General features: G+C 47.7%; 1 protein-coding gene across 1 annotated transcript in view; it reads right to left on the bottom strand.

The window, feature by feature from the left end:
* USP31 (ubiquitin specific peptidase 31) overlaps nt 1-17,958 on the bottom strand; it is a 90,956-nt gene that overhangs the window by 7,795 nt on the left and 65,203 nt on the right. Inside the window, 4 exon segments of the mRNA XM_036308158.1 lie at nt 7,762-7,914; nt 9,626-9,784; nt 12,324-12,549; nt 15,532-15,651. Coding sequence (XP_036164051.1) covers nt 7,762-7,914; nt 9,626-9,784; nt 12,324-12,549; nt 15,532-15,651 — 658 coding nt within the window.

The following is a 17,958-nucleotide window of genomic DNA, read 5'->3' as shown; positions in this document are numbered from 1 at the left end:
TAATTCTCTTTTCTCTGGTGGTCACTTTTATTGGGGTTATCAGTGTCATGAGTACATAAGTGTTTTTTTCCCTTTGTGTTGTGTCTTGTCGAGTTGTATTTTGTACTGTTCAGTGAACATAGAGAGCAAGCCACATAACCAGACATGCTAAGAGAAGACTCCATCCACAAATGGGACAATAACACTCAAGACCCAACTACACCAAGAGAACCCAAATATCCCAAGTAGGGGGCATGCCTAGAATACCCAGCAGAAAAGACCTGAGAGATTGCACTACTGGGTCCCACAATACATCTACTACATAAGACAAACTCAAAAAATCTGCGTGGCATAGTAGTTTGATCTAATACATAGAAACAATCACAAAGGAACAGCAAAACTGGGGAGACAAAGAAACAACCCCCATAGGAAAGAAAAGGAGGGACCACCAGAAAAGCAAATAAATTAAATGGAGGCAAGCAATTTGCCACAAAGAATTCAGAGCAATGGATATAAGGATGCTGAAAGGAAGGAAAGACAAATTCAACAACATGTGTAAGAATCAAGAGAAAATGCAGAAGAATCAAGAGGAAATGAAGAATGACATAGCTGCAATAAAGAAAGTTTCAACAGTAGACTAAAAGAAACTGAGGACCGCATCAGCAAGTTAGAAGACAAGGTGGAAAAAACACCCAAACAGAGCAACAACTGGAAAGAAAATTTAAAATACAGGCGAGCCTAAGGAAGCTTCAGTACAACACAAAACGAAACAACACCCACATAATAGGGGTGCCAGAAGGAGGAAGCAGAGCAAGGAATAGAAAACCCGTTAGAACAGTGGTTCTCAACCTTCCTAATGCCACAACCCTTTAATACAGTTCCTCATGTTGTGGTGAGCCCCAATTTCATTGTTACAAATTGAACATAATTAAAGCATAGTGATTAATCACAAAAACAATATGTAATTATGTATGTGTTTTCCGATGGTCTTAGGCGACCCCTGTGAAAGGGTCGTTCTGCCGGAAGCCGGTCCATGCTTGCTGTTTCAAGGGACCTGGCATATATGGCATACTGTTTTTAATATGTTTGCTCACCTTCTTGTCACTATGTGTTTTAACCAAGGTCTCTGAGAAAGGTTGTTTCCCCAGGTAGGGATTTTCCCCTGAAGTTAGGGAGGGAATAAAACCTCTTAACTAAGTGCCAGGTGGGTAATTAATCACTTTAACTACGAACAATCATGCTTAAGCTACATAATCTTTACTCCCTGGATTGGAGATAAGAAACGCCCTAACCTTTGTAATAGAGATTGATAGGATTGAATCAACTGGTATAAATACAGATGTAATAAGACAGCAAGACACAGAACTTAGAATACAGAACCAAGAGAGACAGAACCTAGGCACAGAACCTACACAGAGCGTTCTCTAGAGACAGAAGAACTTTGCTGGAGAGAACATGGCAAAAGATCCTGGACAGAAACTGGCCTCAGAACCTAGAGACAGAACCTAGCAAGAGAACATGGCAAAAGATCCTGGACTGAACCTGACTACAGAAATTGGCAAGAGAACCTGACGAGAACCTGGTGACTGAACCTGGCTGGAGAACCTGGACAGAACCTGGCTGGAGAACCTAGCGAGGGAACATGGCTACAGAACCTGGCTGGAGAACCTGGAGAACCTAGCAAGAAAACATGGACACAGAACCTGGCTGGAGATCCTAAGCAGAACCTCTCTGGAGATCCAGACCAGATCCTGGCTGGAGATCCTGGCTGGAGATCCTGGCTAGGCTGCTGATCAACTGAACACTGTCTCTGTGTCATTCCTTCTTCGCCGACTCCATCCACACCTTTGGGGACCCCTGGACCTGCTGGGGTTGGACTCCGGCATCTGGCGCCCGAACAGGGACCCTTAGGTAAGCCCTCTTGCACTCGGGACGGATAGGACTCCACCGTAGGAAGAGGGTGGATAGTCTTCGCCGACTCCGTCCACACCTTTGGGAAGCCCTGGAACAGGATTCCCCTAGGTAAGCCCCCCACCCCCCCCTTTGAGAACCCCACACTCGGGACGGATAGGACTCCACCAGGGTACTTCAGACCCCCCTATAGAGGATAAGTAGGGTAAGAAGGTGGATAGTACAGAACTTAGATTGAGAAGATGTGCCATACTGAGTCCAAAGAAAGAAGGCTCTGTATTGATCTTTACATTAAGATGTGCCATACTGAGTCTAAAGAAAAAAGACTCCGTATTGATCTTTTAACACATATGCTTGCTAGCAGAGGAATTAAGGTTACTCCCAGTCAGACAGAACGTTTTATACAAGAAGTATGTCCATGCTTTTCTGAGGAAGGAAAGGTAAATGTAAAGGCATGGGAGGAGGTAGGCCCAAGGAGCCTTATCCTTAACCCCACTGCAGCCTTTCCACCCCGGGAAAGTGCAGGATTGGCAAGCTCTCCCTGGGGTGATAGATCAGGCCTCAGGTAATAGCGGAAAGCACCAATCCTACTCTTAAAATGGATACAAGAGAGCATTTCGGGGTTTTCTTTTTAATGCCCGCTTTTAAAAAATAAAAAAGGGGGAATTTGCCAGGAGCCGGTCCATGCTTGCTGTTTCAAGGGACCTGGCATATATGGCATACTGTTCTTAATATGTTTGCTCACCTTCTTGGCACTATGTGTTTTAACAAAGGTCTCTGAGAAAGGTTGTTTCCCCAGGTAGGGATTTTCCCCTGAAGTTAGGGAGGGAATAAAACCTCTTAACTAGTGCCAGGTGGGTAATTAATCACTTTAACTACGAACAATCATGCTTAAGCTACATAATCTTTACTCCTTGGAATGGAGATAAGAAACGCCCTAACCTTTGTAATAGAGATTGATAGGATTGAATCAACTGGTATAAATACAGATGTAACAAGACAGCAAGACACAGAACTTAGAACACAGAACTTAGAATACGGAACCAAGAGAGACAGAACCTAGGCACAGAACCTACACAGGACGTTCTCTAGAGACAGAAGAACTTCGCTGGAGAGAACATGGCAAAAGATCCTGGACAGAAACTGGCCTCAGAACCTAGAGACAGAACCTAGCGAGAGAACATGGCAAAAGATCCTGGACTGAACCTGACTACAGAAATTGGCAAGAGAACCTGACTAGAACCTGGTGACTGAACCTGGCTGGAGAACCTGGACAGACCTGGCTGAAGAACCTAGCGAGGGAACATGGCTACAGAACCTGGCTGGAGAACCTGAAGAACCTAGCAAGAGAACATGGACACAGAACCTGGCTGGAGATCTGAGGCAGAACCTCTCTGGAGATCCAGACCAGAACTTGGCTGGAGATCCTGGCTGGAGATCCTGGCTAGGCTGCTGATCAACTGAACGCTGTCTCCGTGTCATTCCTTCTTTGCTGACTCCGTCCACACCTTTGGGGACCCCTGGACCTGCTGGGGTTGGACCCCGGCATCGTTCGACTCCCAAAGGGGTCGTGACCCACACGTTGAGAACTGCTGCATTAGAAGAAATAATGACAGAAAATTTCCCTGATGTTGGGACGGAAAAAAAAATCACACAAGTCCAAGAAGCACACAGAGTCCCAAACAAGATGAGCCCCAAAAGACCAACACCAAGCACATCATAATTAAATTGGCAAACATCAATGACAAAGAATCTTAAAGGCTGCCAGAGAGAGACAGATAGTTATCTACAAGGGATCTCCCATTAGACTATCAACTGATTTCTCAACAGAAATACACCAGGCCAGAAGGGAATGGAATGAAATATACAAAATCATGCAAAGCAAGGGACTGAATCCAAGAATACTATACCCAGCAAGGCTATCATTCAAAACTGAAGGTGAAATCAGGAGCTTCACAGCCAAAAAAAAAGGCTAAGGGAGTTAATTACCACCAAGTCAGCAATGCAAGAAATACTAAAGGGGCTGCTGTAAAAAGAAAAAATAGAAAGGGAAGAAGGAACATAGTCACAAAGAATAAAAATGGCAACAAACAAGTACCTATCAATAATTACCTTAAACGTAAATAGATTAAATGCTCCAATCAAAAGACACAGGGTAGCTGAAGGTAGGCCACTTCATAATACTGAAGGGAGCAATCCAACAAGAAGATATAACTCTGGTAAACATATATGCAGGAGCACCCAAATACATTTAAAAAAATTCTGGAAGATATCAAGGGAGAGATTGACAGCAATATAATCATAGTAGGGTACTTTAGTACCCCACTAACGCCACTGGGTAAATCCTCTAAACAAAAAATCAGCAAAGAAACAGCAATCCTAAATAATTCACTAGATTAGATGGAATTAATTGACATCTTCAGAACATTTCACCCCAAAGCTACAGAATATACAGTCTTCTCAAGTGCACATGGGACACTTTCAAAGATAGACCACATATTGGGACATAGGCAAAGTCTCTTTAAATTCAAGAAGACAGAAATCATATCAAGCATCTTCTCAGATCACAGTGTTATGCATAAAATTAGAAATCAACTACAATAAAAACAATGTAAAAAAATCAAACACTTGGAGGCTAAATAGCATGCTATTAAACAATGATTGGGTTACCAAAGAACTCAAAGAAAAAATAAAAAGTATTCTGGAAACAAAAGACAATGAAAACACAATAATCCAAAATCTATGGGACACAGTGAAAGCAGTCCTGAGAGGGAAGTTCATAGCTCTACAGGCCTACCTCAAAAAAGAAAAGAAAAAAAAGAAAAGAAAAGAGAAGAGAAGAGAAGAGAAGAGAAGAGAAGAGAAGAGAAGAGAAGAGAAGAGAAGAGAAGAGAAGAGAAGAGAAAAGAAAAGGAACAAAAGAAAAGGAAAGAAAGGAAAAAAAAGAAAAGAAAAATGGTGATAAATTATCTAATCCTACAACTTAAAGAATTAGAAAGAGAGCAACAAGAAAAGCCTCGAGTAAACGGAAGGAAATAATAAAGATCAGAGTGAAAATAAATGACATAGAGACAAAAAAAAAAAATACAAAAAAGTAATAAAGAGTTGGTTCTTTGAACAGATAAACAAGATTGGTGAACCTCTAGCCAGGCTCACCGAGAAACAAAGAGGACCCAATAAGCCAGTGGTTCTAAACCTTCTGGCCCTTTAAATATAGTCCCTCATGTTGTGACCCAACCATAAAATTATTTTCGTTGCTACTTCATAACTGTCATGTTGCTACTGTTATGAATCGTAATGTAAATATCTGATATGCAGGATGGTCTTAGGCGACCCCTGTGAAAGGGTCGTTTGACTGCCAAAGGGGTCGCGACCCACAGGTTGAGAACCGCTGCAATAAACAAAATCAGAAATGAAAGAGGTGACGTTAACAACTGACCCCACACACAGAAGGCCGAGAGACATATGAAAACATACTCAAAGTCACTAATCATCCGAGAGATGCAAATCAAAACAACAATGAGGTACCATCTCATACCTGTCAGAATGGCTATCATCAACAAATCAACAAACAACAAGTGCTGGAGAGGATGTGGAGAAAAAGGAACCCTCATGCACTGCTGATGAGAATGCAGACTGGTGCAGCCATTGTGGAAAACAGTATGGAGATTCCTCAAAAAATGGAACTCCCATTCAACCCAGTAATCCGACTTCTGGAAATATATCCCAAGAAATCAGAAACACCAACCAGAAAGGAAATATGCACCCCTATGTTCATAGAAGCACAATTTACAACAGCTAAGATTTGGAAACAGCCTAAGTGCCCATCAGCAGATGAGTGGATTAGAAAACTGTGGTACATCTACACAAAGGAATACTACACTGCTGTAAAAAAGAAGGAACTCTTACTATTTACAACAGCATGGATGGACCTGGAGAGCATTATGCTAAGCGAAATAAGCCAGACAGAGAAACACAAATATCACATGATCTCACTCATTTGTGGAATATAATGAAGAACATAAACCAATGAACAAAATTAGGTCCAGAGAACATAGAAGCATCGGCCAGACCATTCAACCTCAGAGGAAAGGCTGGGGGGGGGGGGGGGGGGGGAGACATGGTAATAGATCAACCAAAGGACTTGTATGCATGCATATAAGCTTAACCCATGGATACAGACAGTAGGGGGATGAGGGCATGTGCTGAGGGGTGGGAATGCCTGGGGAGAGGTCAATGGGGGGAAAAAGGAGACATATGTAATACTCTAAACAATAATTAAAAAAAAAACTTCCAAAGAAAATACAGTGGGGCCTTGACTTACGAGTGTCCCAACTAACGAGTTTTTTGAGATACCAACTGTCTCTTGGCTGATTTTTTGCATTGAGTTGATAGAGTAATTTGAGTTAACGAGCTCCTTAACGAGCTTGGTCTCGGAACGAATTAAACTCGTAAGTCAAGGCCCCACTGTATTGTAAATCAACTCCTATACACACATGCTAACGGTAGCAGAGGAATATGTCAGAGTCTGCCTGAGAAGATCCTAGGGCCAGGCCCTGTCCTGTGGGCACCACCAGCACCCCTGGGAGATGATGACACTTAAGAGGGCACCGATTCTCCAACCACTGGTTAAAAACAGGTCGGGAAACCACTTTTAGACCTACGGTTAAAACGACAATGAATTCTAAGGTGAAAGGCTGTGCTGGAAATAACCTCTACCTTAATAATGAAGATTTATTGGTCAGTTTTTCAAATAATGTCAGGAGCTAGATAGGAGCTTAGCAGCCATAGGCCAGTACTCTTACTATATAAGCCGAGAAGCAACAAGCCCGAGCTGGGGGAGCTGATGCTAGGGGCACATCCCCCAGGCTGGCACATCCTCCTAGCCCCTGTCTTGGCCTCCACCTCCCATTCTCAGAAGACCCGTCACCACTAGAAGCATGTTATAGCTATCACAATGCTGGCGCAGAATGAGGCTTGTTGGAAGGAAGGCGAGTCAGCGTCTCATTAAGAAGCTGAGCTCGCCCTAACTGGTTTGGCTCAGTGGATAGAGCGTCGGCCTGCGGACTGAAGGGTCCTGGGTTTGATTCCGGGCAAGGGCATGTACCTTGGTTGTGGGCACATCCCCAGTAGGGGGTGTGCAGGAGACAGCTGATCAATGTTTCTAACTCTCTATCCCTCTCCCTTCCTCTCTGTAAAAAATCAGTAAGATATATTTTTAAAAAAAGAAAAAGAAGCTGAGCTCACTGTCTCCCCTTTCCCAGCTCTCCAGTGCTGGCTGCCTTGGTCCCACCCACCTGGTCCCTGATAAAACTAAGCCTTGCGTGCGGCCACTACTCAACTGGTAAGTGAAGGTAAAAAAGAGTTCCATTTTATCAGATTTCCAAAGTTTTTATGTTGTGCTTTATCTTCAGAATTCCCCAAAACTACTACGCAGAGGCACCAGTTTCTGTACTAAACACTTCTGAAAAAGAACGCGCCAGATTCCTCTGAGGGAAACTGCGTGGCAGGGAGGGAAGGCGCTGGGCGGGCGGGAGCTCCCTGCCAGGCCCCGCACAGGCGCGCGCACTGAGTCCCCTCACAGCTGCCTGGAACATTTAAAAAACACTTTGAAAATATGTATTCATTATTGTACAGAGTCAAGGCTCCACTCCAGACCTTCAGAGTCGAAAATGATGAAAGAGAAGAAGGAAGTGCTAGGTCAGAGAGGAGACGACAAGCCCTGTGCACAGCAAACGTCACCGACGACTGGACACTGGGTGGCACCACCCCACAGCCTTCTTGGGCTTGGTTCCTAAACAGGAGGGATCCTGTGCTGTCCATGCATTGCCTCTTGGAAGTCTGTCACCAAAACACAAAACACACACTCACCATCGTCTTCACTCCTCTCCCCCGTCATCTCCACGGACTCAGACAGCGAGGCCAGGGAGGTTCGTCGGGAAGAAGCTGCCGAGGTGGCGCTGGCGGGCTTGCTCCCCGGCAGCCGGCTCACCCAGTGCTCGCACAGGGAGGAGCTCGTGGAGCCTGCGGAGAAGGGAGGGCACCGAGGTCAGCCAGGGCCCGGGCCTGCACAGCACACGTGACCTGAGCACTGCAGGTGGGCACGAGCTGCCAGATCCCAGTGTGCCTCCCAACAGCCCCTGCCAAGACGAAAGGCCGGAGAGCAGGCTCCGCGTGTCTGCAGTGATAACATGAGGACAGGATGCACCATTTACAATGCACATCCAAGTCATAAGGGCTGGCAATAGAACAGGCTATAGACAATCGCTCACGATCATTCCTTCTACACACTCTGACACACAGGAAGGAGAGGGAGCAGCTGTGCTTTTATTTCTTCCACCTCACTGTTTGTTGACTTTTAAAATCATTTTCACAATATTAATATACAAACACAAAAGCACAGAGCTCGATGTCGATCTGTCCTGTGTCTGAGGAAAGCCCTTAAATACATGAGAGCAACAGCAACTGCTCTTAACACATTTCGTACCGCCCAGGAGTTTTCTCGTATTTCGCGCGCCATCCGGTAAGGACCGCTCACGAGTGTTCTCGTTTTTCACGCCCATGGAAAAGGAGCGAATCTAGATACTTATGTAAATTTTGTTTGGTCCCTCTTCATAGAGGAAAATGTTTTACGCAGTACCATACGTTAAAAAAGTACTAGGAACTTTAATTGTTTGTTTTTGTAAATAAAAATGTTATAATTATTGAAAAACACCTAAAGTGCATTATGATTTAAATAACGTGCAGTTTGCCCAAAAACGGGCGGTCGCTGGAGTATGTCTTAGAGATTTCTATGCGGTACGCAATGTGTTGAGAACATGAAGCAGCATGAGGGTCTCGAGGAGCCCCCACGAGGGTGTCATTTCTGAGCACACCCCAGGCTCTAGAAGCACCGAGGACAGGCCTCAGCACTGGGAGCCCCCCTTCTGTTAACGAGTGAGTGGCAGACAGAGGGGTACACTGGGGGGCGGGGTCTGACTCCAGCAGGGGCCACTGCTCCAGGGAGGCCTCCTTTTAGCAGCTTCTAACTTAGCCCTTGCCAGTCTCAGGGGGAGCAGGGGTCAACAACCCCCAACCTGACCGCATTCCACACCCCAGTCCCGGCTTACTCTCTTAAACTCAAACCCTGCCCTAAGCAGCACCCGCCCCCTGTTTAGATTGTGGGCATTCATTAAAACAAACGGCTAGACCCATCACACTCAACCCAAGCACCTATACTATTGCCTTAGCCTTCAATTCTTCCCCAACAGAACAGGCCAACCTTACTGGGGGGAGGGGCTGTTTCTAACAGCGTTTAACCCTTTACAAAAGGCTTTAAGGTGGAGCTGCATAACCTGATGCATCCAAGGACCCCAAGAGGCACGCAGTGTTATTGCACCAGGATCAGAGGATCAGTATGTGCCTGGGACAGGACGTGCCCCGAGGTAACCCAACCAACATGTGGCAAAGCCAAGTCCCCGTCCTCCTTCCAAACCTCTCGTTCCCTCTGCTTCCAGAGTGCATGCCATGCTGCTCATTGCTCATTTACCCCACGAGGGACCCTCCCCAGCCCTCTGCTGGTTCACAGCTGCTTGCACACGCCACCTCCATTTCCTTAACTGCAATCATTTTGGTTTCAAGATTAAATGCAAATGTGAGGATTGAGAGAGGCATGACACCTTCTGGGAATTTCTCTGGACATTAACGACAATCTTCTGTTCTGGGAAAAACTGCCCAAGAATAGGGTTGGCCTTACCTGCCACCGAGCTGTTGGCCGACCATGACGGTATTGCTGTCCTCCGCTGATAGAAGAGGATGTAGGCCGTCTGTGTGCAGACCTCATCTTCCGACAGCTGCTGCACGTCACTGTCATCAAAGCAGTACCAGAGCCCGTCCACGGAGTTCTTACAGTAGGCTGCCAAAGAGAGCCCCGTCAGCACCCGCTGCACCGGCTGGGCCACTACCCACCGAGACCGTTTCTTTGGCTCATATAATTAACTCAAGACCTTTTAAAGGCTGCATGCAATAACAGAGAAAGAGGTGAAAAACCCAAATTCCATATCACACTCAGGCCAAGTGTTTCAAAAAATTCCAGAGATAAAGTTCTTTTTAATCTTAGGAAACAAAATATGCTTATTTATTTAAACCAGTGGGTCTCAACCAGGGACAGTTCTACCCCAGGAGACATGTGGAAAGTCTGAAGGCATTCTGATTGTCCCAGCCTGGGGAAGGTGCTCCTGGCCTCCGTGGGAGGCAGGGGCGCTCACAGCACGGAAATGTCCGGCCAAACTGTCAGCAGTGCCAGGGGTGAGACCCTGAGGTAAGCATGCTGTGACAGCTGGTGTTTATCAGAGACAGAAGATAACAGAACCAGAAGTACTGTATTAGTCATAACAGCAGCTAACACTTGCTTAGAACTGACTATGTGCCACACATGCACTTAACCTATGAGACCTGCTCTACAACGATTCCCATTTGACAGAGGCTCAGAAAGATCAGCCAGCTTGCCCACGGTCATACCGCGGGTGAAGGGCAGGGCCCAGCTCATTTCAGAATTGTCTAGTCCCCTGTCCAACCCTGCTTCCATTGGGGGTAGCACAAACAATGTCCCAGGGAAGTCCCTTGGTAAACGGAGACCATTTGAGCTCATGGATGTATGCAGCCTTCTCTCCAGTTCTAATTCTAAGCCTGAGATAGAAATACAGAGCATTCAAGAGCCAGCAAGAATGGACAACTCAATGTTCCTGTCATCCTGGAAGGATATATCAAGGGTGTGACAAGCTTGATCCAGAGAAGTACATTCTTACCACACTTCCTACAATACCTATTTGTTGGGGTGGGAATGAAGGAGTGCTAGGATATGTAGCTGACCACTGGGACAGGCTCAGCATGGCCCCAGGGCGGGCACGCAAGCCCTGAGAGGAGGCAGTGGGGGCGACTTTCCCAAGCATGGCACCCTGAGTGATGAGGGCACCCGGTGAGAAGGGCTCCAGCAGACAGGTTCAGAAAGAGAGGACAGTAAGAATCTGTGCTTGTAGGAAGGGAAGTCATGTGCCGCTTGGACTCTGGAACCAGGTGGGAGAACAATGGAGCTATAAGCAGCGAACGGGGCCAGGGCAAGGGCAGTGGCCATGGCTGCTCTTCTGGAGTGGGGATGGGACTGCCAGGGGACTCCCGAGAGAAGGTGACAGAGAGACCTTGCACTGGCTTCCGTCTGTTTCCTTCAGATGGTCTGTCCCCAGCCACAGCATGAACACCAGGGAGCACAATACTCACTAATGAGTAAATGATGCATTTACAAAATACTTCTAGTTGCCTTCTTTCCAGCACTATTAGTGAAGTGTCCTCAGACCAGTGCTACTCAAAGTGTGGCTGGAAGACTGGTGCCAGTCCACAAGATAAACAGCAAAACTGAGAAGAGCACTGCAGAACTTTCATAGCAATCTGACACTGCCATATTTTAATTGTATTGTTGCAAAAGTATTGGTTTATGAAGGACTGGAAGTTTTTAAAAAGAAAAAAACAGGTTCTTCATCACAGATACTTTGAGAAGCACTGTTTCAGAATCCTTACACAGGTGAGCCATGCAGGCACCACGTAAGTCTAGCGAGATCCAGTGCAAAACAGGCATCACAGGAAGCATTCCCAATGGACACGTACATACGGGGTCCGTCCTCCGACTATGCTGAGGCACTTCACTTCGTGTTCTCTAATCCAAGGCTAACCATTTCACATACCAGACCAGCAGAGGTGTGGCCTCTGGGAAAGGGGAAAGGATGCAGAAAACATCCGAGCTCCTATTAAGATAAAAAAGTTCTGGACATGGATGAGGATGACGATTCCATAAAGACGTGCCACTGAACCGTACACTGAAGAAGGTTAAAATGGTAAGTGTTGTCATGTATCCTTCATCACAATTTTAAAAACTGTTATCAGGGGTTATTTTTGAGTGAGAAGCCCATGGATGATGGCACTGTTCTCTCTCCCTCTCTGTAGTGTCTAAATTTCATATGATGAACATAGATGCTTTAAAAATGAAAATGTAAATGTAGCCTTGATACAAAAAGAAAACCCTTCCAAGTCCCTTTAACGATACTAGAAAAGTGCTTCACAGTCACTCCAAACCAGGGAGGCGCGAGCTCACGCGAGTGAGTGAAACCATACGTGGGGAGTGCAGACACGGTGAGCCCAGCGAGTCCTCGGGGAGCGGAGCGTGCTGCCCATCTGCACACACCACTCCCCAGTCAACCAGACGCCACTGATGGGCCCGCTCAGGACAAGGAGGGGAATTCTGTCTGCTCTTGGACAAAGATCCGGAGGATGAAGACTGGCCTCACAGCTGGCACACTGGCTACTGAAGGGGCAGCGAGGCGCTAAGGCAGAGTGACCCTGTCACAAGCAGACACGCCTGAAGGAATCATCCGCACAGACACCCGGCCCCTCGCACTGCAGACCTGTGTAGTGCCCCCCTTGCATGGTGCCATGATGATTGCACACAGCATACAGGTCATAGACGTAGTCCTCAGGGTCCCTCCCGAGTCCATAAGGTCGTCGCCATGGAGACCAATGGGATGGCAAACTCCAGCTGCTCTGGCTTCTCTTAACCACATGAGGCGTCATGTCCAGGCCAGTCAAGGGGAACTTGACCATGTTCTGAAGTTTCACACGCCTGTCTCCTTCCTGTCACAAGAAGAAAGACAAGTCCTGATGATATTTCCCTGCAAATAGGTGGTGAATGGGTTCAACGTGGAACGTGGGCTCTAGCCGCTGAAGTGGCTTGAGTTACCTGTCTGATGTTCCCCCAAGACACACACAAATAGGGAAACAGACTAACTGTTTGAACTGTCTGGAGGAACAGGTTTTAAGATCACTAAACATGGAACCAGCAATGACCTACATATAAGGGGTAATGAGACTCCCTGAGTCTCCACTTCTTACCTGACAAAGGGCTTTTAGGTTTTTGACTCACCAACAATTTCAGGTGGTTCGTCCTGATACCTCTGTCACAAGGCATGAGAGTGATGGAGTAATAACGCGAGAAAGACGAAGCCGGTGCCTGGCACAGACAGCCACTCACTGAGCAGTGCTCCTTACTGACCCACCCCTCTAGCAGTAGCATGAAAAGTTAACACTGATTTAGCTTCATCTATTCATTTAGTTGACAATCCTGGGTAATCTGTCTTTTCCACACATTCATAGGGAAATCCTGTGAAATCCAACTGTCAGCTGAATATTCACTGAATGTTTCCTGTGTCTGTGGGAGCTTTAAAAAATTAATCAGGCCGTAACCGGTTTGGCTCAGTGGATAGCGCGTCGGCCTGCGGACTGAAAGGTCCCAGGTTCGATTCCAGTCAAGGGCATGTACCTTGGTTGCGGGCACATCCCCAGTAGGAGGTGTGCAGGAGGCAGCTGATCGATGTTTCTCTCTCATCGAGGTTCCTAACTCTCTAACCCTCTCCCTTCCTCTCTGTAAAAAAATCAGTAAAATATATTTTTTAAAAAAATTAATCTGGCCTGGCTGGCGTGGCTCAGTAGTTGAGTGTCGACCTATGAACCAGGAGGTCACAGCTCGATTCCCGGTCAGGACACATGCTGGGTTTGCGGGCTCGATGCCGAGTGGGTAATGTGCAGGAGGCAGCCGATCAATGATTCTCATCATTGATGTTTCTATCTCTCTAATCCTCTCTTAAATCAATAAAAACATATTAAACTTTATTTTAAAAAAAGATTAATCGGGTATGGATAATGGCTACCCCAAGGAGATATGGATCTATTAAGGGAAGAAATTTTTTCGTAAGACAAAGGTAAGATGTGTCCTAGGTGGTCAGGAAGCTCAGGCTAAAAATTTTGAACTTTGTTCTTAGTCAAGGGGAAGTACTGAGGTTTTGAGGAGGTGATGTCATCAGAGCTGCAGGTAAAGAACTGTGTAAATAGTGCATAAAACATGGTAGAAAAAGTTGTCTAAGTTAAGAAATTAGTTAAGGACACTGCAGTTCAGCTGGCGTGGCTCAATTGGTTGAGCATCGGCCAATGCACCAGGAAGTTGCCCGTTTGATTCCCGGTCAGAGCACGTGCCCAGGTTGCAGGCTCAATTCCTAGGCGGGGGTGTGGAGGAGGCAGCCAATTGATGCTTCTCCTTCATCAATGTTTCTATCTCCCTCTCCCTTCCTCTCTCTGAAATCAATAAAAACGTCAAAAAAAATTAAAAAAAAGACACTGCAATTGCAACCAGCTAAAAAGTACCAAAAGTCTGAACTGGCAGGGTGACAGCAAGAATGGAGAACCCTGGCCTGGTGGCTCAGTTGGACGTCGTCTCGTGCACTGAAAGGTTGCTGGTTCAATTCCTGGTCAGGGCACATGCCCTAGCTGTGGGCTCAATCCCTGGTAGGGGGCCTGCAGGAGGCAGCCAATCGATGTTTCACTTTCACATCAATATTTCTCTCTCTCTCCTTCTCCCTTCCTCTCTCTAAAAATCAATTTTAAAAATCTTAAAAAAAAAAATGGGGAGCAGGAGACAGATGCAGGAGGCAAGGGAGAGGCGTAACCAAGCAGAGGAGGTGACTGCCAGGGCAAGAGAAAAGAGTCAAAGACACCATGAAGGTACAGTTCAGGGTGCTGGGAGGGTGCCGCTGTGCCTTCAAAAGACACAGAAAGAAACTAAATTAGTCTGTGTGTGTGGAAGGAAACAGAGAGGGCTGGGGTCCCAACCCTCAACAGCTCCCCACCAATGGGCATGTGCAGTGGGAACACACAGCTGGCCCCCAAATCTGTGTGAAAGCCCCAGCCCTGGAGCCACGTGCAGGCCACGTGGTCAGCAGCCCTAAGCCTCTTACCCTCTCCCGGTCTCTCCATCTCCTCTGCCACGACTGCAGCCCCAGCCATCAGCACCCCTCCCAGCCCTGAGGACTGCACTGGCCCCTTCAGATCTCCTGTCTTTATTTTTGTCACTTCCAATTCTCCACACTTAAGCCCTTCGTCAGAGTCCCACTCTGCCTGCAGGGGTCTGCGTGGACAACCTGTCCCCCCCACGCCGTCCACCTCAGCTCGCACCTTTCTCTCCAACCTGGTGCTCCAGCCAAACTGGCTGCTGCCAGCCTCTGGCACAGCCGTACTCCCTCAGGAGCGGGGCATGCCTACCCCAATCTCAGACACAAAACTTCCTAGAGCCAGGCCTCACAGAGCCCTCTACATTTACCTCCCGTGTAACCCTCCTACAATGAGGGTGTGAGGACCAGCCTACCTCAGAACAGACAGCCATTCTGGAAAAACGGACTGACAGAGCAATGTAACACAAAGCAGATCTTCCTTGTACATGTCTCTGGCTCATTTCCCCAGCTGCACCACCGCCCCCCAGGAGCAGGACGCCACCCACCATGCCTTTGGGAGGAACATCACCCTCCCGCCCCCAGAAAGGAGCTCTCCTTTTTTTCTTTTTAATCCAAAGCACGCTCACAAAAACTAAAACACAGCATTTACACACCTAAAGCAAATGCTCCAGAACAAAATACAACAGCCACAGTATGAACTGAGATGTATAGGATTTAAAGGATCACAGGACACTGAACTCTGGAAAGAACACAAGGGGCAGGTGTGTGTCTGTAACAGACAGGAGCACAGGACCCCAGAGACCCCCTCAGCCCACGTGCCACGGCCCGTCCTCACCTGCCGGAACCGCTTCAGGTGGACGATGAGCACGTCCGGCAGCGTCCACAGGCTCAGCGTGATGCTCCCCTGCTGCAGCTGCTTGCAGTGCGGGCAGCGCCAGGCGTCGTCGGGGGCCAGCTGCAAGCGAGGGGCACGACGGTGAGCGCCTCAGGCGAAGCTTCCTGAGGACACGGCTGCACTCGCTTCTCGGCCAGCGCCCGCAACTCAGCACCTCTCTGGGAACTGCACACAATGGCACCCACACACCTGCTGGCTGGGTTCTCTCACAGGCCCGATGACTGTCTAGCGCAAGGGTGGGGAACCTTTCTCTGCCAAGGGCCATTTGGATATCTGTGACATCATTCCAGGGCCATACAAAACTATCAACTTAAACATTAGCCTGCTCTATTTGGTAAACTTGCTAAATTTGGTCAAACATTTAATTAACTCACCCCTCATGCCTTGGCAGGGCCAGACCAAATGATTTCGCAGGCCTTATCTGGCACGAGGGCTGGGCGTCTCCACCCCTGGTCTAGAGGATACGACCCCGAAGCATCTCAAACTCAGCGTATTCCCAAATTCATTACCTTTCCACCAACACAGTCCCCGTTCTCCTCCTTTCCTGCCTCAGCAATCACCAGGACACCCACCAAAGGCAGACCATGGGGATTATCCCAAACCCTCAAACCCTTCCCTCTTCCTCCTGCTCTATGTCCACCTAAAGTTATTCTCTCTCTGCCGCCTCTCATCCTGTCTCCTCCTCTCTACCCTGACTAATCCCTCCTGAATTTGAAGTCCTCACTCATTCTCTTACCTGGACATCATCAACCTCCTAATTGTTCTCTCTCCCCCAGCACTGAATTGCTCAACAATCCTCTCCTTCTGCCACCAACACAATCTTTGTAAATGTCATCTACAGCTATGTGTCATCTCTGCAGGCCAGGTTTCAGGATGGGGACATATTAGGTTCCAGGGGCTAATAGGTGAGAGATTCTTAAACCTGCTCTGGAAATCAGAACTGCATCAGATCTGGGACCACATTACAGTGAAGTAAGGAAGACCAGGGGAGTGGAAGGCCCTGCCCGAGACGGACGAGAAAGAAGCCAGGACAGATGGTGGGAATGCCTATTTTTAAGGGAAATATAAATGTCCAGAAACCACCAGAGCCTGAGGATGCAGAGGCAGAAACCAGGGAAATCGGAAGCCCTCCCTTTCACGAATACCACAAAGGAGTGGTGAGGACGGAGGGCTGTTAGTACCAACCCTGCGGAGAGATCAAGTGTAGACTGAGAACTTCAAGAGCAGAGTGAGGAGTGTGGCCAGACATGACGAGGGCTTGGGGAGGGAGAGAAAGGTGCTGGGACACTAATGTGCAGTTAGGCAGAAAGGCGGAGGAGGGCTGGCAGCCAGTGGGAAGGGAGCAGAGTGGAGGGAGTGCTTTCTCACAAGGAGAGCTTCATGTCTGCAGAAAGTCTGGGGGGGTGACTGGAAGGGCCTCCTCTGTCATCTGGTAAGTCCACATTTGTGACACAGGAACAGTCCGCACTCATGGCCACCCAGCCCAGTGCACGTGGTGAAGAAGCTTTAATTTCTGACACATTACAAACGATTCTTCTGTAGGAGACTAAGAATGCCCTGAAACATCTAACAGCGACGCCAGTCTCCAGAACACCTCTCTGATCCCTGCACTTATCGAGCTGTAAACTGCTACCGAGAGCTCCCGACTTGCACACCACACAGATCGCTGCTCTAGCTCCTGCAGGCACACAAGGGGGGCTCGCTCATCAGGAAGCTGTTCCAGTTTCAGACAATTCATTACCAAGTTCTTCCCTATGTTAAGACAGAATAATTCGCTGTAATTCCAATCTTTAAGTTCTGCTTTTTAAGGTAAAATTAAGTCCACTTTCTCCTCCACAGGATGGTCCTTGAAGTGCCTGAGTCCTTCAGGCTCCTTCTTCAAAATACATTCCGCCATGTTTTGGTTTCCAGGTATGCATTCCTATCCACGCACTCGGGTTGTGCCTGGTCTGCCAGGGTCTTATCAGGGAGCATGTAAGCTGATGGAAAGAGCGGTGCCATCACTGTGAGTTCTGGACAGTGTCTCACGCAATCCTTACGACACTGCTGACCAATGTTGAGCTTGCAGGCAACCACGTCCAAAGTTCCTGTCACACAGCCTCCTGCCGGCCAGGCCACACCCTCTCCTCTCCTACGCTGCACTGTAGTTTTTGGATCCAATGACTGAACTCCCCAAGTGACCCCCATATACTTATTCTTCCCAGTGCATGCTGACTGCGTGCTCTCCATGTGCCTGGCTCCACGGTGGACACTCAGGATTACTCGAAGACCAGCACAGTCTCTCCCTCTCCTCACCCTGTGCTCCAGTTACACTGGCTTCCTTTCTGTTTCTCAGCCATGCCAGTTCCTTCCTCACCCATGCCCTCC

Source organism: Myotis myotis, unplaced genomic scaffold (genome assembly GCF_014108235.1).
Source record: "Myotis myotis isolate mMyoMyo1 unplaced genomic scaffold, mMyoMyo1.p scaffold_m19_p_5, whole genome shotgun sequence".
NCBI classification, from domain to species: domain Eukaryota; kingdom Metazoa; phylum Chordata; class Mammalia; order Chiroptera; family Vespertilionidae; genus Myotis; species Myotis myotis.
The sequence above is the reverse complement of the archived record's forward strand: the minus strand, read 5'-3'. Positions and strand labels throughout refer to the sequence as shown.